The 20905-nt window shown below is 43.2% G+C and overlaps 1 protein-coding gene across 4 annotated transcripts; it reads left to right on the top strand.

The window, feature by feature from the left end:
- The first annotated feature begins 264 nt into the window (after positions 1–264).
- On the top strand, positions 265–19952 carry LOC113920162 (ferritin heavy chain-like). Of its 4 annotated transcripts, none has more exons than XM_035726786.1 (3): positions 265–717; positions 15215–15217; positions 19942–19952. In XM_035726786.1, the coding sequence occupies exon 1, from the start codon at positions 265–267 to the stop codon at positions 706–708; it is 444 nt and encodes a 147-aa protein (XP_035582679.1). In that variant the 3' UTR covers positions 709–717; positions 15215–15217; positions 19942–19952. The 4 variants fall into 4 exon arrangements, with proteins under 4 accessions (XP_035582679.1, XP_035582676.1, XP_035582675.1 ...); XM_035726783.1 differs by having other exon boundaries at positions 265–720; positions 15213–15217; XM_035726782.1 differs by having other exon boundaries at positions 265–725; positions 15212–15217.
- The last annotated feature ends 953 nt before the right edge of the window (positions 19953–20905 follow it).

Below are 20905 nucleotides of genomic sequence, written 5' to 3'. Positions count from 1 at the left end.
CCAGAAGCGGAACTATTCTGAGACTGTGGCCTCGAAGCCAGTTAGCCAAGAAAGAGAACTGTACTCACAAAGTTATAGCAAAGAGTCTCCGCCGAGAGTCGCCGCGGTTTCCTGCTTCAACAGTGCTCGGACGGAACCTGGCGCTCGTCCCCCACCCGGGCCGGCCGTTCAGAGCCAGCCCTCCGCCATCTCTTCGTCGCGCCCTCGGACCGCTCCAAGGCCCCCACCACCGCTCGCCGCCGCCTTTTTTCAGCCACCGCCATCATGACCGCGTCCCCCTCGCAGGTGCGCCTGAACTACCACCAGGACTCGGAGGCCGCCATCTACCGCCAGATCAACCTGGAGCTCTACGCCTCCTACGTCTACCTGTCCATGTCTTACTACTTTGACCGCGATGATGTGGCTTTGAAGAACTTCGCCAAATATTTTCTTCACCAATCTCATGAGGAGAGGGAACATGCTGAGAAACTGATGAAGCTGCAGAACCAACGAGGTGGCCGAATCTTCCTTCAGGATATCAAGAAACCAGACCGCGATGATTGGGAGAACGGGCTGAATGCAATGGAGTGTGCATTACATTTGGAAAAGAGCGTGCATCAGTCACTACTGGAACTGCACAAACTGGCCACTGATAAAAGTGACCCCCATTTGTGTGACTTCATTGAGACTCATTACCTGAATGAGCAGGTGAAATCCATCAAAGAATAGGGTGACCACGTAACCAACCTGCACAAGGTGGGGGCTCCCGAATCTGGCATGGCAGAGTACCTCTTTGACAAGCACACCTTGGGAAACAGTGATAGTGAAAGCTAAGCCTTAGGCTGTCTTCCCATAGCCACAAGGGTGACTTCCCTGGTCACCAAGGCAGTGCATGCATGTTGGGGTTACCTTTACCTTTTCTATAAGTTGTACCAAAACATCTACTTAACTTCTTTCATTTGTACCATTCTTCAAATAAAGTAATTTGGTACCCCCCCAAAACAAAGTTATAGCAAAGTTTTAATTTTCCACATGTTAAAAATTATAAGGCTTAAGTGCATTACTCAGAACACACATGCTAAGTGGACATTTGAAGAGTGGGAACAATTTTAGGTGAGGTAAATATCGAGATCGAGTGGGTGTCGTTTTTACCTGACATGACCTGAGAGTCTTCTTAGCGAGAAGACTCTGAAGGACAGTGGACATGACTGAATGCTTGTCCCTGAGAATTCCTCAGCACCCTTGGGTGACCCCTTACTATTGGCTGTTCGCCACAGTGTTATTCAAATCAAAGTTAGGGAAGTAAAATAAACATTTACTCGTTTCTTACCAGTGGTTTTAAAGACCTCTGCTATGTGTATCTTTTCATTATACATCTTTACATATATCTGTAAAAATACTAAAATGAAGGTAGGTATACATACAGTATTCTATAAGGAATGCATCTTTTGATGCACTGTAACATTCAATAGACAGTTGCTTTAACCACAAGGCTGTTGTATTCCATACTTTTCATTTTATGCTTTAAAGGTCATGGGTTCAACCTGTTCTTTCCTCTTTCTTTTGACCATTTTACCTGAAAAATTTCCAGCGTACTTCAATATAGAGCTAGTAGTACATTAAGCCATCAGATACTTGATATTCAACAATTAACATTTATTTCTTAACAAAAGTTATTGGGGTTTTTGTTTCTGTGACTTTCTTCAGTGTCTCAAATCCTATAGTATTTCTTGAAATGGGTTAAATATGCACATATAGACGTGGGATGTTTTCATTTTGATATCTTATCTATAAATTCCCAGAAAGTCACACTGGAGTTTATATAAATATTACTATTGATAGTTTGACTAGGTATTGAAATTTTTAACAATATTATTTTTTTAAAATTTATATTCAGTTAGCCAACGTATAGTATTCTTGAGACACTGGAACAAAGATGGAGTCAGGGAAAATTATAATGAAGCTCCTCTGCATTTTATGCCAGTGTTGATTTTTAAATAAGCCATTAATTGTTACATTAAGATTATATTGTTATGTAACAGGTGTGAACAGATAAAGCGTTGTTTTGTATTCTGCAGAAGTCACATGTTTGATTTCAGCTAAGTGATCATGCTTGCTTGTTTTAAGAAAAAGCATTCTTCAATATCAAATATCACAAGCCTCCCTTTGTGGAAAGTATCACATGAATATTTGGGAAGGATAAGAAAATTCATTATTGCTTGAAGAAAGAAATTTTAGTGTTTAATTAAAGTTTAATTATAATCATCTATGTTTATTGTGATTGTAAAATGCACAATAGTAAATAATTCCACCGTATTTTAAGGTTCAATATACACTAATGAAATAAGAGCTTATTTTAGCAAAATAGAATTCCCTAAATTCTTATTCGACCAAAGTAAATGTACCAGGTGAACGGATTGCTTTTAATTAATGCTTTTGATCATACACTTTGATAAAAGAGAATGGTACTTTCCTTAATTGTTTTTTTTCCATCTGATACTATATACAGTGTTAGATTTTAATGGTTTTCAAGCACTGCATATTCATATGTTTAAATTAATATTCTAATTCATGATGTAACGTATTATAGGAAGAATGTGGAGATCAGACCTCCGTGTGGGGGGCAAGTCTCCACAGGCTTCTTAATCATGTAAAATCTTAGATATTAGATGAGAAAAAAAGGACATGTTGAGTCACATTTTAGGTACAGGGAGCAGGGGAAGAGGGGGAGTTTCGTTTACACCCTGGGGTAGTGCACGGCAATGACCAGGACCTGGACACCTTGAGTCAGGACTGGGTGTGGGTTCTGGTTTTGCCACTTTGTGGGTGCTTGGATGACCTTCCAAGCTTCCATGAAATGGAGGTATTTGCCTCCAAGTTTCCATGAGGACCAAACATAAAAATGTGTGGATAGCGTCTGCCATATAATAAACTCCTAATATACACGAGCAGTTGGTGGTAAAGGTTGCCGTGATAGTGAGATTGTGACCCCTGGCCATGCTGGTCCCACTCTTTCTACCTGTGCTGTGCTGTGCTGCTGGTTTTCTGCATGAGGGCAGATCCTCATAGTTACAAGCTACCCAGGTCTGAGTGTGTTCTGACTGTGTGTGAGAATGGGGGTGCGGATTCCAGAGAGGCCAGGGGCTGCCTGGACATGGCCTAGAGTAACAGCATTTGGATGACCGAGAATTCTGGAGGAGCAATGGTCTCTTCTGGCCAGAAGCCCGTAAAGCTGCATCCTGAGCACGCTTCCCAGGGCTAGCCATCTTTTATTCTGGTTTCTTGTTATAAGAAAACTGAAACTGCCCTCTTTGGGGGGCTCTACTGAAAGTAGACTTTTCTAGGGCAGTTAGCTTTAGGGTCTTGGAGTGTATCAATAGGACCTTGAAGGTGCATCTAAGAGCTTTAAAGTGCATGATGTGACAGTGTAATGTGTCTGGGGCACAGACTTATCTCAAAGAAATCTCTTTCTCTCTCTCTCTCTTCACACACACACACACACACACACACAGAGCCCCAAACGTAGCTTATTATAAAATTTGGCTGGCACTTTACCAGTGCTAAATGTTTATTTTCCTCATTTGCTTTCTGAAAGTTTAACTGAGAAAATATTCACTGTGATAGCATTGGACTGATAACTAAGCTCAGAAAGCTTACTTATACAAAATGTCATGGTCTCATTGTTCCCATTTACAACACTGGTACAACACAGACCACCCCCGCAATGGAGGTGGGGCTTATGTTACCACTTCTCACCTCATCTTTGTTTCTCAGTATAATCAAAGTAGTGGGATTTTGTATTTGTAGAACACATTTCAGAACTGACTTTCAAATCACTCGAGAAAGAGCCTCACGTGAAGTTGGTAAGTGGTAACTGTTATCCCTCCTCTAGGATAAAGTTAGACAATCGAAACCAGAGCTGGCTCAGAATCACTTAGTAAGCTCCTATCAGGGCTCAGAACAAAATGCAGGACTGGTGAATACTTGTCAACTCACCTGTGTCTGCAAGCTGTAGTATGCGTGATGCTTACCAGTTGGCTCTTTTCAGGGGAGAGAGAGATTTGATAGTAGCATTTCCTAGTTTCCAAAGTATGCACACTTCCACCAAGGCTGGTTCCAAGCTGCTGATGTGATGTTACTGAACGCAGAGTTGGAAGAGACGTGTAGTATTGACTCTCCAGGGCTGTTGCAAGATGACAGCCACCTAGTACTCCTTACACCCAAGAGTAAACCTTTCTGGAGCTTTAGGTAGTCTTTTACAGGGTCTTTATTAGGTTATTTCCAAGAGCAACGTGGTGTACTGCCGCGGTTATACACAAGTAGGATATACAGTGTCTGTCATCCAAGAGCTTGCTGATAAAATCGGTAGGTGTGCATGAAGGGTGCACCATGCTTTGGTAAGGCATTGGTTGTCCGGCAGTTGCCAGGTGGCTAAGATCTCTTAAGGCTGGATGAGCAGGGCTTGGACTAATAGATGGAATTTAAATAAGTGGAAATCCTCAGTGTGCGGACCAAGTCATGAGGGGATGTCCTCTCCTCCTTTTCTGCTCTGGATCATTCTTTTGAACTTGTCACCACCCCTTCTAGTTCAGATATGGTGTGGTTTTGAGGGAACACCATGGAGTCATCAGAAGGTCTGGGTTAAAGAGCTGATTCGTTACCTTCGAATAGAAGGTGTCGGGCAAGTCCCTAAATGTCTTCACTTATTTGAGTTTGAGCTTTCTTCGTATATGAAATATATGTAGTCCTTTAGAAAAATGGTGGCTACTTTGCAAGCTTTTTTTTGGAGGAAAAACAATGTATTCCAATGATAAAAATCAGTTTGCAAGCTTACCACGTTGTCATGCTGCTGCTGATGTAATGATGTTGGTGGGGGTGACAGTTTGGATGATGGTGATGGTGGAGATGGTGATTATGACAATGGTGATGGCAGGCTGGTTGATGACACACGCAGTGGTGCTGGGGGGTGGTGGTGATGGTGATCTCTCACTTCAGCTGCCCACCACTGTCTTTCAGGTTCAACACTAGCGAATGGAGTGTCTTGGAAACTCATTAATTATGGTAACTAGTTCACTGGTATGAGTTAGTAAAACAACATGGGCGAGGGATCCTACCGTGCGTGTCCCTCCTTATGCACAATTTCCAAGGTCCTGCTCCCACCATGGGGAGGAGATGCTGTTGGCAGCGGCATTTCATACAGAAATCGGAGATTGACTAACGCACTGTATGGGTCTCTTCCCCTTGGCTAGCTTTAGCTTGTTACAACACTTTTATATGGTGAAAAAGAAAGAAAAGGAACTTATCAGAGAAGAGATTCTGTTCTATCCAGAAAAAAATATGGCTTTGCAGGAAAGAAGAGTTACCTAATATTTACATATATCTTGCTCCCACCATCTCTGACGTGGTTCCATGCCTGACATAAGGAATATTCAATAAACGGAACCCGGGTGAGAGTCTAAGGTGTGGAAGGATGGGATTTAACATCTGTAGGCAGTCTGTGTCTCTGGGGAGCTGCACAGGCCTTTCTTACCACACTGGAACTTTGTTTACACTTATTTATGCTATAATTATACTTTATTTTCATACCCTGTCTCAGTCTCACTTAAAAATGAGAAAAACTTAAAAATCTGTCTTTTTTCATTACAAATTTTAAAAAGACTAAATAGTATCCTTGCTATTTCCACAAGTTAACGCCAGGTTTGTGGGAGGTGTGTGAATATGATGTTTGTGTGTGTGTGCGTGCGCACATGTGCCTACGTGCACATAGGTACACTTTAGCAACAATGACTCATTTCATTTAGGAGACAATGGTAAGAGGGTAGTCAGTCAGAATAACTGTTACGCTGTGACAGTGCGTCCCAATGCCAAGTCCACACTATAATAGAAGCCAGGGTTTTAAATGGTTGTTTTGTTGGCTAGGAATGGTCCAGAATATCTGTCTTTTTTTCTCGCAAAGATTAAATGATAAGGTATGATGATTACTTACTGGTTCCAGTTTGTTTGCTGTCAATTGGTTTTTGTTGGGTCGGATTTTACCTTCTTCTCACACGGATTTCCAGTCTTGCTGGTGAGGTCAGAGCTCCTTTTCACAGATTAATATTGCCTAACATATTGCTTGCAAAGCTGCTTTATTTATATTTTGAGGAATAAGAACTCACGGTGAATTATGTTTTATATAATATTTTAATATAATAATACTTTATCTTATCATTTTATATAATTTATAAGATGTAAGTCTCTACTCTTAAGCTTTTTAAAAATCCTATTTTAATGCTAGGGAGTATTTACAATAGTAAAATTCCTGGAACATGGCATGCATCACCATCTGTTCAGGGTTACTTTTATGTCTCCCCCAAGTGTGTTACAATTCTCCTCATATAGGTTTTGGAAATTTGTTGTCTTTTTATATATAGACACGTGTTCACACCTTTATGAAACACTTTTTTTCTATAATAGTGACACCCAGTACATTTCTTTGTTTATTATATGTTTCTCTCCATAAAATTACCTTCTGAGGAGAGAATTTGTTTTGTTCAGTGTTGGCTCTCCAGCGCACATAATAAATACTGAAAATGTACTTGTCGAGTAAATAAAAGAAGATACGCGTTGGCTTCTTCCCTCTCCCTACCCTCCCCTTCCGAGGACACCTCTACTACTGTCAGGCAAGGTCTTGGGTATCTTCATGATTGGTCTTTGCTTATATTTAAATGAAATTTATTATATAAGTTAACGCTGAGCAAATAAATTCTGGAGCACAAATTGTAAACTGGTAATTTATGGCAAATTTAGCAGGCATCTTTGTTGCTTCCCTGAACAAGGTTTAATAAACTTCGTGTCTAGTTAGGTGGCACCCACGGGAGTCCAGTGATTTTGCTGGCTTTCCTGGGTAGACTGGCAGAGCTGGTGGTCCCAAGCTTCTGTGAGCCCATGTGCACGACATGTGTGGCCAGGTGCTCCCCGCAGGGGGCCTGAGGGGTGTCCCAGCCACAACGCCTGCTCTCGCTTGACCCTTCACCTGGATTCTTGTACTCCTCATCCATCTCTCCTGGCTTCAGAAAGCTTTTGCATTTTCTGTCTGAATCCAGTGAGTTTGGTGTTGGCCCCAAACAAAGAGAAACTGGTTTAAAATGTTACCTTATTTGATTCTCCCAGTGACCCGAGGGGGCAGGCCTCTTGACTCTGTGTTTCTGATAAAAGAGCAACAACACAAAACACAACGCAATGAAACCTAGATCAACTCCCAGGGCACATGTCCATAACGCTTCTTCATGCCTAGTAGTAGCTAAGTAATTTAAGGGAAGGCAATTCATTTTATTACTTATAAAATTAGTGGGTGTTCTCGCTTCTGAAAACCTTGTATATTAATTCTTGAATATCACCCATCACCTCAAAAACATTTATTTCTTGGGCCTCTTTTTATCCTCAGTACCCAACACAATTCCCTCCACACTGTACAAGCTCAATAAAGACTTGCTGGTGCTTATGCTGTGTTAAGAGGGGCAGATATGTGAAGCATTTTAATTCTGAAAAGGCAATAAACTATGATAAATCTATGGGTCACATCACTGGTTATTTTGTCCATTTGATGAACTTGTCAAACAAGGGTTGTCTGGACAAAGAGAAGATGCAGTGACAGCCCAGGTGGGAAGGCGTGGAGAGAAGCCAGGTTTGAATTTAACCTCAAACAAATGCGCCGGGCAAGTTTTCCACAGGACCGGAGTCTCCCCTGGGCGTCTGGGAGAAGGGGTTGTCCGTCGTGTGTCTGACCTGTGTCTCCTCACTTGAGTACCACTACCCGCCCCTACATCAGGCCTTTATCTCGGACTTAAACACAGCTGCGCCCCCAGCTGGCTCTTCCATCTTGGTTTCACACCGACCCTCCGCTTACTTGGCACACGAATCTACCTTAAGGAAGTAGGGGAGCCTCGAGCCTTGGGCTACTCTTCATTTCCTCGGTTCCACCTTCACTTTTCACTGCGGTGAACAGAACCAGCATCCAGCCCCAGCCCAGGCTTCTCCTGGCTTCTCTCTTCTCATCCTTTCCCTGTCATCAATCCTCAGCTCATTCCTTACCCCGACTCTTTATGCAACTGAATATTGTTCCTCCATTGACAATCAGTTTATCCCATTATCTAGAAAGATCTCACTACCTTGCCATGCTTCTTTCCAGCTTAAACTGTGTGCTTCACTGTCATGATTCTGAAAAAATCCTGTACGCATACACACTAATATATATCACAGCAGTATCTTCTAACTGGACTGCAACATTCTTGAAGGCGGGCGTCTGAGGATCGCCTTACTGATTACTAGATTCCCATATGTGGCAAAGCAGAAAAATGCTCCCAGAGATATCCACGTCTTAACCCCAGAACCTGCGAATACTTCATGTGGCCCAGGAAACTTTGCAGGTGTGATTAAATTAAGGATCTTGAGCTGGAAGACTATCTTGGGTTATCTGGGTGGTTCCAATAAAATCCAAAGGTCCTTATAAAAAGAAGCAGGAGTGTTAGAGTGAGGGAGAGATTAGAAGATGCTGCTGGCTTTGAAAATGGTTAAGGAGCCAGAAATCGAGAAATGCAGACAGCCTCTAGAAGCAGGGAAAACAAGAGGATAGATTTTTCCTTTGGGTCCTTTAGACTGAACATGGTACTACTGACAGTTGGATTCTTTCCCCCAGCGAAACCCATTTTGAGCTTCTCAATACCAGAACTATAAAATAATACATTTTTGTTGTAAATTTGTAATAGTGTGTTATAGTAGCAATGAGAAACCAATGCACACTATGTAGAGGAGAGAGTAAATATTTGGTGTGTAAGCAGTGACTGATAGAATGGGGCATATGATGGGACATGTTAAACTTTCTGTCAAAGCTACGAGAGGACATTAGTTTTAGGAAGAGAAACAATGTTGTGTATCGACGCCTGGCGGGTGTGGGGAGTCGGGGGAAGACTGGGCTGGCACATATCTGGGATCAAGAACTTTCAGAACATTGAAATGATGGAAACAATGTAAAAAATTGTGGGGGAAAAAACCCAATACAACTCCCACTATGCCAAACAGACATTAGAAAGTGGTTAAAGTTTAGCAAATATCTTAGCCCTGGGAGCAACAGGAACGCTCATTCACCACAGGTGAGAATGCAAAATGATACAGCCTCCTTCGAAGATGGTTTAGTGGTTTCTTACAAAACTAAACATTCTCTTACCATATGATCCAGCCGTTGTGCTCCTTGGTATTTAGTTAAAGGCGTTAAAATTTTATGTCCACAAAAAAGCCTGCATGTGGACATTTATAGCAACTTTCTTCATAATCGCCAAAACTTGGAAACAACCAAAATGTCCTTCAGTAGGTAAGTGGAGAAATAAACTCTGGTACATCCAGACAATGGATAATTTATTCAGCACTAAAAAGAAATGAGCTTTGAATTTATGAAAAGATAATGGGGGAATCTTAAATGCATAGGACCAAGTGAAAGAAGCCAATCAGAAAAGGCCACATACTATATGGTTCTGACTCTATGACATTCTGGAAAAGGCAAAACTATGGAGACAGTCAAAAGATCGGTGGTTGCTAAGGGTTGGGGGATGGGGAGCGATAAATAGGCAGATCATGAAGGATTTTTAGGGCAGTGAAATGACTCTGTATGACACTATAATGGTGGACACAGGTCATTATCCATTTGTCTAGACCCACAGAATGTACAACACCAAGAGTGAACCCTAATGTCAGTTATGGACTCTGGATGATGATGACGTGTCAGTTGCAACAGATGTCCCACTCTGGAGGGGGATGTTGATAATGGGGGAGCCTATGCATTGTGGGGGGAGAGGGACTGTGGGAAATCTCATTCCTTCCCCTCATTTCACTGTGAACCCAAAACTGCTCTACAAAATGTCCTAATTCCCCCCTGCCAAACAAAAACAAAAACAAAAACAAAAAACAAATCTGAATAGGAGCTAATTTTGGTAATAATGCAAAGTAGAAGGGATAACCGTGAGCCCAACTTGCCTGCAGGCTCTCTGGCCCGTCCCTGGGCAAGATACTCTGGGTTTCTGTCTTGGGTGATCTCCCATGCAGTTGGAACTGAATCCAGCTCTGCTCCATGTCCATGGCGCTGATGGGGCCAGCTGGCTGGCAGACCCCTCACTGTCTTTGTGCACCCGCAGCCGCGATGGTTGATGGGCAGGAAGAAGTGGAGCATGTGAGCAATGAGGAGGGACAGCCGGCCCTTGGGGGCAGTCAGCCCCTGCGGCACCGTCCCTCCCCCATCTGCTGTGTGACCGCACTCCTGGGCTGCTCCTTGTGGTGATGTCAGCCCTTTGGCAGCTGAGCCCAGGGTTCTTGGAAAGAACAAAGTCTTTGCAGTTGCCTGGTAGTCTGGCCCCACTGAACCCTTGAGCTTTTAGCTCAGATATCACTTGTGGGTAAAGATGCAGAGCATGGATGCCCAGTAATGTCAGAAAAATCATCCTTCAAGTGAACACCTTGGACCTAAATATGGAGTCTCTTGTTCCTTAAAGAAAGCATAAAAATAGTTTTCCTCTCACCTGCTGGAGTACAAACAGAGTTTAAAATGGAAAAGCAAGCTGGCAATGTTAGATTTGCCGTTTGTATTCGGTCATGACTTTTAATTAAGGCAAATAGTATTGAAACATTTATAGCACTTTGAGATTATTCGAGTTATATAATGTCTGCAGATCTGTAATAGAAATGGACTAAATTGAAAGACGGAAGTAATGATTATTGTATTTTGTATATAAGTATTTTATTATACTTACCAGAGCTATCCTTCTCTTCTAAATTTGCTTTTTCTATTAAAAAAACATTCATTGAATGCCTGCTCATGCTATGAAAATGTATTACTGCATTTGGGAGGAAGCATTGCATGATTTTTCTCTTTTCCTCTTTGTCAGCAATGTTAACTTGCTCTTTGAGGAGGCACCTCCAAAAGAAATACTATATCCACAGGAACAGTGCATGCTTGCAATGCACCTAACATCTTCTGCATTGGATTAAAAACTGATTATGCTTCACACTATGGGGCATTGTGCCTGTGTCTTTTTGTGGAACGTCTTCCTTGCCCTTTGTAATACCAAAATAGCATCGTCACCCTGATGAGCAGTTCCTCCTTCCATTCCTCCACACACTCATTTTTATCCATTCTTTTCTTAAATATTGGGGTTCCATCTTTATCTGTTTTCGCACTACGGGATCCCCTGGAGTAATTTCATCTTTTCCCTGGCTTCATCTTGCAATTATACCTGGAAACTTCCTTGCCTGGGTCTTCAGCCACAACTGTCTCCTCTTTTAGACTCATTTGCCCAACCGTGTAGTAGACCCCTTTCTGTGGCTGGCTCCCCAGGTCTGAGATTGAACTCGTTGCCTGCCCCCACCCTCCAGATCCACTTCTGCTCCTTTGTCCCACGTATGAACAGCTGGCCCCACCTAGCTGTGGCTCCCAGGCCTCATTCTCAATTCTCTCATCTCCTGGTCTTGCCCACTTGCCATCTCTTGACTGTGGTTCCTCCTCGTCAATCCTGCAGTTAAGAGTCTCCTTAATGTTCCTTATTTCCCACTGCAATTGCTCAGTACCATCTTAACCTCTAATCTAGCCCTACCCCCACCCCATGCATTCTCCACAGTTAGTCCAGAATTTTCCCACACGTCATCCTGTTTTTTGCTCTGTAAAATCTTTCCATGCTTCTGCATTGCCTATGGGAGGAACTCTTCACCCTTCCGCTTTGTAGGAAAGGCCTTTTTTTAATGATTTGATCCCTGACTGTTTTTCTCCTCTGATCTCTTATCATTTCACAACTTAACATCTGTTATTCTAAGTGCACTACATTTCCTGGGCTTTCCTCATGGTTACTGTTGTGCGGGGAGTAATCCCGATACAAGGGGTAGCTTCCAAATGCACTACCAGCAGGCGGTCCCAGAGGTTGCCGAACAGAAAAGCTCACGAGCCAAATTAAAATGCCTAAATCATTCCGTTGACTGACCTCATTTGAAACACACAAGAAGAGCAAGGTAGAATGCAAGCAGGCAGAAGCCCATACTCTGTGAGTCCTAGGACACTGATGATGATGATGATGGTGGGGTTATGAGGATCCAAACTGAGGCTCAGTCCAGTGGCCCTTGGGTAGACGGTGCCTTGGGCCAATGCCGTGTACTTCCTGTATCCGACAGCAGGTTCACCTGGCTACAGCCGTGGCTAGTTCATTAGCCTGCTGTCAGACATGGGCTTTCTCTGCTCTCCTTGGGTCGAGGACGTGTGGAGCCAGTACTGCGCATCACCAGTGGGTGACAGAGCTGCCATCCCGGAAGTGTCAAGTTAATGGTTTGGTCCTGCCATGGTTACCATCCATACACACACTCTTGTTTGTGGAAGCAGGTTTTACTTTTATTTATTCCCTCTGTCTTTGGCCTGTCTCACAGCTCACTCACTCTCTTCTCGGTCCTGCCTGGGTTCTTCTTAACCCAATACCCATCCCCAGTAGATCTGGAGCACGTTGCTTTTGTGTCGCCAGCCGCAGTTGACATCAGACACCGTTTGTGTATCTCGTCCTTATAGCAGAATGAAATGTCACAAAACACGCTCTCCGGTGCGTCTCATCTATTGCACACGCGTGTGGAGGCCGTGAACCGTGTGTGCGCCCCGGCCCGGTCACTCCCTCTTGCCAGGTCCGCCTGCCTGCCCTTCGCTGGGCTGATCTTCCTTCACCCTCAGGCTCTCGTCCTTGCTTCTCCTCCCCAGGAAGCGGCCCGTCTGGGAGTCCGCCAGTCTGGATCAGAAGCCCTGCAGGAAACGCTGCCTCTGTCTACACTGGTCCCTGTACTTAATCATAGGTTCCTGTAAGTTCACACTGTTCCGTTCGCTCTCATTACACTGGGAACCAGTGCGGGCAGAACTGGTGTGCTTTATCTGCCTGTATCCTGAGTTATCCCAGGCTGTGCTAGTCCCACAGTGGGAATAGGAGGTGATGGGGTCAACAGCAAGCAGCATTGCTGTGGCTTTGTTTCCACCCCTGTTGCAGGTAGTGTGGTTCTGCTTCGGGGCTGTGCCTTCTGCCCAGCGTGTAAGGAACCCCCCCGGCAGGTGTCTCATGTGCTCATCACCCCAACTTCTCAGCTGCCCCTGGGGGCGTTCTGCGGTCCTTCTGTCCCCCCCTCCTTCCTCTGCTCCAGGCCACGCTAGTGCTCCGGGGACGAACACCAGACGTGCTTTCAAACCGTCCCTGGGCTGGAGACTGTCCCCAGGGCTGGCTCTGACATAGAGTGGCATCATCCCCGACACACTGCCGCGTCCCAAAGCCCCGGCGCTCTCCCTGAGTCACGGTGGTGCTGCTTTTCCTCGATGGGCTCTGAAGCCTGTTGGGGGGCTCTGCATTTGGGTGCAAATAATCTCTTTATTTTACACCCTCTTCATGGATCCAGCAAAGTCAGCGCTGGGTTGACTTGCCGACAAATGACAGAAATTGTGCACCGCGGCTACCCCTGGCCTTCGTGCAGTCTTTCTAGTCTGCCTTCTGTGGTTCTGCCCCGTCATGTGACTCTGACCATCTTTACCTTTTTTAATTTTTTTTTTTGGCTTCTTTTCCAGAGTCTTTTCTTTTGCTGTTCTTCAACTAAAGGCAGAAATCTGAGGTCAGTCCTCACCTCATAAACTTTTCTATAAATACCTCTCTCTGAGTGTTCATCCTTCTTTTGCCTTGAGTTGCTACCTTTATGGCGTTGGCTCACAAGTCTGAGCTACTCTTTGCCATTGTAACTGGGTACTAGTCATGGTTTCATTACTGTCTCCTTGGTGCTGGTTGTGGGCTGGGGGGTTCATGTTTTCCAGATTGTACTAGCTTCTCAAATCAAATCTCCGTTTATCATCTTTTATCCCACACCTAGGTGCCTTCTACCCTTTTGGTGATGGTCTCTCCTAAACGTGGAAGAGAGCTGGGTATTATCTAATAAATGCAAACTTCTCAGACCGTACGGAAATCAAACTTCTGTATTTATTTTTATTAGCTAGCATTGAACACCTAGCAGGTGTTTAATAGTAGCTGTTGATTCATTGGCTCTCCTTAAAGAGGATCATTAAATGTTTGGACCTGTGTGTATTCCTTAAGCCAGTTATTCATCATTTTATCCAATTCTTCAACAAGTTTTCATCAAGGACTCGTGAACTATAACTCTGCAGGTGGACGAATAGAGTCACAGGCACATGCATTAGCTGAACTCAGATGACGTTTGCTAGTGTTCAAGCAGAATGGGAGAGGTCCCTCAAGGGAAATGGCTTTCAGATTTTTTATCATGATGCATATTAACGATTACATTTAACACTGTGCCAAACATATTTATATACCACACAGACATACGTACACACTTGTAACTGAAACATAAGTATAAATTATAATTGAAGCAAAAGTTTCACAAACAATGCTTGTTACCATATGGGATAGAGTCTGATATTTTCAAGTCTAGAAATAATGCTGGTTGCTGCCCATTCAGCTGGTATCAAAAGCACAGTTTGAAGAAGACCACTATGGTTTACTTGAAATTGGGGACAATTACCTTGATCTCTAGCTCAAAGTGGGAAATGGTATGTTTACTCTAAAACCTTAGAAGAGAAGAAAAATGTTCAATTGTATAAGTAGAATGGATGAAAATAGGTAAATAAATTATCGAAAGGAAAGAGTCACAATGCCTACTCAGCACTTATAAAGGCAATGGGGATTATGCAAATAGAAACTGAAGGACTGCATGTGGATTTTCTCTCTATAATTTTATTCTTGTGTAGTGATAAAAAGAATTTACACAATTCATATATATATATATATATGAATTGGTAGACCAGTAGATGATAGATGTAGGTTACATATACACATGTTATCACGCAGTGGGGCTACATGTTAGTTTGGGTTAAGGAACCAATGGTAAGCATCTTGTGAGAGTAATTAAGGTAATCTTTTATTAAAATCTCATTTTCAGTTTTATTAAAGAAGGATTCCAAATATAGGAGCTTTGCAGTGAAAAGAAAAATATTGTGACTTCAGGGTTTTTTTTTTAAATTTTATTTTATTATGTTATGTTAGTCACCATACATCACATCATTAGTTTTTGGTGTAGTGTTCCATGATTCATTGTTTCTGTGTAACACCCAGTGCTCCATGCAGAGCGTGCCCTCTTTAATACCCATCACCAGGCTGACCCACCCCCCTACCCTCCTCCCCTCTAGAACCCTCAGATCGTTTCTCAGAGTCCGTAGTCTCTCATGGTTCGTCTCTCCCTCCGATTTCCCCCCCTTCATTTTCCCTTCCTTCTCCTAACGTCCTCCGTGCTGTTCCTGATGTTCCACAAATCAGTTTTGAATTGCCTCCTGCTCTTCTGGCCTCTCCTATTTGGAAGGAGTGGAGGCATTCTTTGTGATGCTAGCTAAGCTCCACTTTGAATGGGGGCAAACCGGAGGGCTACCTGAGTACCCTGAGGGAGTGTCCCTCCAGGGGGCTTCTTGCACAACATTTGCAGCCGTGAGGGGCGCCTGGGAGGCTCCCTGGGAGGCTCAGGCCGTGAAGCGTCTGCCTTCAGCTCAAGTCATGATCCCGGGGTCCTGGGATCGAGTCCCGAGTTGGGTTCCCTGACCAACAGGGAGTCTGCTTCTCCTTCTCCCTCTGCCCCTACCCCCCCGCCGTGCTTGCTCTCTCTCTCTCTCTAATAAATAAATAAAATCTTAAAAAAAAAAGAAAGATTGCAGCTGTGGAGAGGAATGCACAGTGGGGGCTCTGTAAGGCATTTGCAGATGAAGTCTGTGTAAAACGACATGGTCACAAGCAGCCGGAGGAAGTGAAGAGGGAGAGTGGTGTTCATCCTCGTGCAGACAAAACCGCTCACCCACCCAGCTGCCTCTGAGGAATGATAAATGCTGATGCCCCCGCTCCCCGCCCCGCCCCGGGGGGTTTCTGAATCTCCTGGCGGAGCTGGCTCCCCACTCTCGCTCCTGCTGCCCCCCACAGTGATGGGGGACCTGCTGGAGGCCCATGGGGATACCCCAGCGTGCAGGCATGAAGGGCGGAGTAGCGCTAACTCCCAGAATCTCCTGTCACAGCCTGTCCCCTGGCACCTGCGAAACCACCACTCCTTTCAGCTCCCTGTTCTACCTGCAGCAGTCCATCCCCACAGAGGAAGGAAGCAGTGCCCTCATGGGACCTTGGATTTTTCTTCATTTTGTACAAGCTGTTCCCTCAATACCACAGTTGTGGGTTGAATTGTGCCCCCCCAAATCTCCGTTAAAGTCCTAACCCCCATCACCTCTGAAGGTGACCTTATTGGAAATCGGGTCTCTGCTGAAGTCATTACTTAAGATCAGTTCTTAGAGCAGCCAGAGTCCGGTGTGACCAGCATCCTTACTGGAGACAGACTGGGACAGAAGGAAGACAGCTCCATGAAGCAGACAGAGACGGAGGAAGCACATCTACAAACCAGGGACCGCCGATGCTTGGTGGCAGCCCCCAGAGGCTGGGAGGAAGGAATGCATTCTCCCCTGGAGCATGGCCCTGCCCACACCCTGATGCTGGACTCCTGGCCTCCAGAGCTCTGAGAATAGCTTTGTGTGGTTTGAAACCACCGAGTTTGTGGCACTTTGTTCTGCAAACCTAAGAAACGAATACAGACACGTCATGCTACCAGGAAGGTTCTGTAAGAAAAACCAAAGTGTAGTAGCACCCGACTTCTCATGATGAGCAATCAAAAATTAATCTTTGATTTGCTTTTTAGTGTTGAATTATTATTAATTGGAATTAAAATATCAACGTTAAAATATCAGGCTCAGAATGAGCGGGAAGGCCCATCTGTAAAGGCTCGGTGTTGCTATTTGCATGAGGCAGTTCACCATATACTGGGACTTGACTGCAGCGCTTGGCTGGCCTGTTACCATGTTGCACAGTTGCTATGGCAACATCAAACCAATGAATGGACCACCTCCCAGAGACAGGGAGGTGAGTAAGTGTGAAATTGATTCAGTTGTACACAGGAATACGCTCAAGCCAAATTTGTCAGGATAAAATTGCTGGTAGGAAACTGCATTTTTAATTACATAGACATGATGAAAATGATATTAAATATTTACTCTGGGTATTCTAGTAAAACGGTATTTGAAAACTAAGTGTGCTGTGCCAATTTTATGTTTTTTTATGTATGCTTTGCACTTAATTTCAGGTTAACACTGATTTTTGTTTCCATTATTGAAATTTGGGTATCTAAAGCATAATTTTTACATTGAGATGAATATTTTAATTTATGTGCCCCTGACGTTAAACTGCTTTTATTTGCTCGTTTTACATGAACATATTTAGCAAATGACTTTTTAGGATATACAAATGAAAGTTGTATGTATATATATGTCTTTATTTTTAGATAACATTTATAAATTGCATTTTGCATTGAGTGGTGCAAAATATCACAAGTAGTACAAATCAGTCAAAATTTAAACAAGTTTTAGTATTTTAATACTTAAGCAGCCTATGATCAGGCTTCATAAAAATTATTTATTCTCATGACATATTATTTCATTGTGTCCAGAACTCGTTCTTGGCATGCAGTTATTACGCAGTGTTACTCTAGGTAAGAAATCTTGATTGATGTAATGCTTTCTGATAAATAGTTTATTTAGAGTAATCTGATATGGATAGATTTGCTTCCTTTCTTGTCTTACTTATAGTGCATACACTGGGCTTTGTCTATCCCACGAGGTTGCTGAACACACTGTAGAGAGGAGAAAGGATCTATCTGTGATGTGGTAATTACTGTCTGATGTGAAATGCAGTTTCTATTAACAAAATATATTTATCAGGCGTCATCAGTTTGAAGTGAGAACATGTCTCATCTCAGGGACCTGCACATGCTAACGGCTGTCTACCTTCCCATTAGTTCAACTTGTAGCACAGAAGAGCATGACTTGTTTACATAACAGAAACCAATATTTGCTCTCTCTTATTCTCTTGGCATAGACTTCCAAGGGCAATGTTTGCCAGATCCTGGCAAAATGCTTGCTGACGATGCATTTCTCCTTGGGAGATGAAATGGAGTTCTCTAAATCAGAGCAATGCTGCCTGAATGGTTTTATGACTTCCTAAGAGTTGCATGTGGATCCATCCATGTTTTTGTATGGGGTTAGTTACTATGAAACGAGTTTCCTTTTGTTTCCTGACCTGAAACTGATCGTAGCCTGATACTTATTTGGAGGCATTAGCACACTGACATGATGCTGTCCATCAGATGGTCCTCTGTACTCAGTCACATCCATTCCTGGGCAGGAGTTGTTACTATTACGTGTGCACCCATGGAGAGCTGTGGACACACACATTCGGGAGAATCGTGTATTCGAAATACTAAATAAGACAAACCACTCAAGAAAGCAAATCAAACAAATCTTCTGGTGCAGTCATTTCTGGAATAATGGTACATTGTCTGGTATGAGGGTAGTAAGCCTATTCAAAACGGGATCTCGGGAGACAAGGGGAATATTTCTAAATAAAACCTGACTCCTTCAGCATGTCCCTAGCACCCCTGAATCTCGACTCTGTCACCATCTAGACCTTGGAGTTTTACCTGCCTGAGGAGGCTTTTCACAGAAGGCACCCAGCTGTCAGTGGACCTAAGAAAAGGCGGGAAGAGGAGAAAAAGTGTTTATTCATTTTGAAATCCCTGCCACAGTGCATGCTGGGGTATCATTTGATGTTGATTTTAAGGGTGTGACAGTTTATCGATGAGTTCCATTTTTAGGAAATTTACTCCATAAAGTGCTGAGGGTCCTAGTATTTAAAATTGGCTTCATAGACAATTGCGATACGGTTTTGACAGACTTGGATGGACCAGTGCTGGTCTATGAATTTTTTGTGTGTGACCGGTCTATAAGAAGCAGAGGCATTGACAGAATGTGCTTAGAAGTATTTAGACCAATGTGGCATTGCCGCGACATCCGATTGCCTGATTAGGGGAGTCATGGCATTAGCTTAAAGCAGATCGGATATGACTGATCCTACGTGGTGTGTTGTAGGTGGTGTGTGCTTCCTCCTTGGGCAGAACCTCACATTTTTTAATTGACATGTGAAAAGCTCTAGATATTTAATGTGTATAACTCGGTGAGTTTGCGGAGAAGTGTACCCCTGTGAAACTATCACCCAAATCAAGGCCGCAGATGTATGCATCTCCCCCCAAAGTTTCCTCCTGTCCCCTCATTATTATTACTGTTATTATTTGTGTGTGTGTGTATAGTAAGAACACTTGATATAAGATGTACCCTCTTAGCAAATTTTAAGTGTACAATACAGTATTGTCAGCTATAAGCACTGTGCTGTGCAGTAGATCTCCACAACTTACTTATCCTGCAGAACTGAAACTTTGTACCCTTTGACCTTCCGCTCCTCGTTCCCCCTGCCCCCAGCCCCCGGCAGCCACCATTCTGCTCTCTGTTCTGTGAGTCTGACGATTTTACATTCCACACGTAAGTGAGATCATAGAGTCTTCCTCTTTCTGTGTCTGGTCTATTTCATTTAGCATAATGTCCTCAAGGTCCATCCTACCATGTTCTTGCAAATGGCAGGACTTCCTTCTTTTTTTAAGACTGAATAATATTCCATTGTGTTTTCCCTATTCATTCCTCTGTTGATGGACACTTAAGTTGTCTCCATATCTTGGCTGCTCACAAACATGGGAATGCATGTATCTCTTCAAGATCCTGACTTCAATTGCAGTACCACATGTTCATCCATAATTAATATTTTAAAAATGTTTATCCTCACAAATAATGTAGGAAACACTGGTGTAGGCCAAGGGTTTATTTATTTCAAAAGGCCCAATGCCATAATTTGATAAATATGAACTCTAACATATTTAATCCAGAATACATATCTTTTTTTTTAAAGATTTTATTTATTTATTTGAGAGAGAGAGAATGAGAGACAGAGAGCACGAGAGGGAAGAGGGTCAGAGGGAGAAGCAGACTCCCTGCTGAGCAGGGAGCCCAATGCGGGGCTCGATCCCTGGACTCCAGGATCATGACCTGAGCCGAAGGCAGTCGCTTAACCAACTGAGCCACGCAGGCGCCCAGAATACATATCTTTTTTAAAGGTTTTATTTATTTATTTATTTTAGAGAGAGAGAGAGTGTGAGTCAGTGGGGAGGAGCGGAGGGAGAGGGAGGGGAAAAGAACTTCAAGCAGATCCCCAAGCCAAACGTGCAGCCCGACTTGGGGCTCGATCCCACGACCCTGAGATCATGACCTGAGCTGAAATCAAGAATTGGACGCTTAACCAACTGAGCCACCGAGGTGCCCCTAGAAGAGAAAATAAATCTGACAATGATGATAAGCAATAAGAATAATTACAACAAAAAATTGCCAATTGCTGTGTACTAAATGTATTTTGAGGATCATGCAAGGCTTTTCATCTATGTTATATTACTTAATTCTTAAGATAATCTCTAAGGTAAGTGATATTATTTTCATTTTAGAGATGAGGAAATGAAAATACGGAGTGGTTTTTTACTTGCCTGAACTTTATCACAAATGGTAGATCTGGGATTCAAGCATTTTTCTAAATCTGGAGTTCTCCTCACCACACTGATGAGAAAGAAATATTTAACTAAATGGACATTTAACTTGATATAAAATAGGGGAGTGGGGGCAGGGAAGGAGAAATTTCTAAGTGGAAGCAAAATGTTATCTACAGATATGGGGGTTGAAGGCTGTCAGGTTTGTTTCAGGATGGAAATTAGAGCAACTTGACTAGGGTAGAAAACTAGTTAGTGTGGAATACTAGAAATAACATGGGGAAACAGGATGTGGCCAGTATATGGAGGCATTTCAGTGCCAAAAGATGGAATTTAACCTTATAGGCAATGAGGAAATACTATTTTTTAGTCAAAAAATTTCCACCGAGAA

This window comes from Zalophus californianus, chromosome 3, assembly GCF_009762305.2.
Source record: "Zalophus californianus isolate mZalCal1 chromosome 3, mZalCal1.pri.v2, whole genome shotgun sequence".
Lineage (NCBI taxonomy): Eukaryota > Metazoa > Chordata > Mammalia > Carnivora > Otariidae > Zalophus > Zalophus californianus.
The sequence above is the reverse complement of the archived record's forward strand: the minus strand, read 5'-3'. Positions and strand labels throughout refer to the sequence as shown.

Excerpts from the sequence above, each read along its gene's own strand:
- LOC113920162 (XM_035726786.1), top strand. The coding sequence starts at position 265 with ATGACCGCGTCCCCCTCGCAGGTGCGCCTGAACTACCACCAGGACTCG.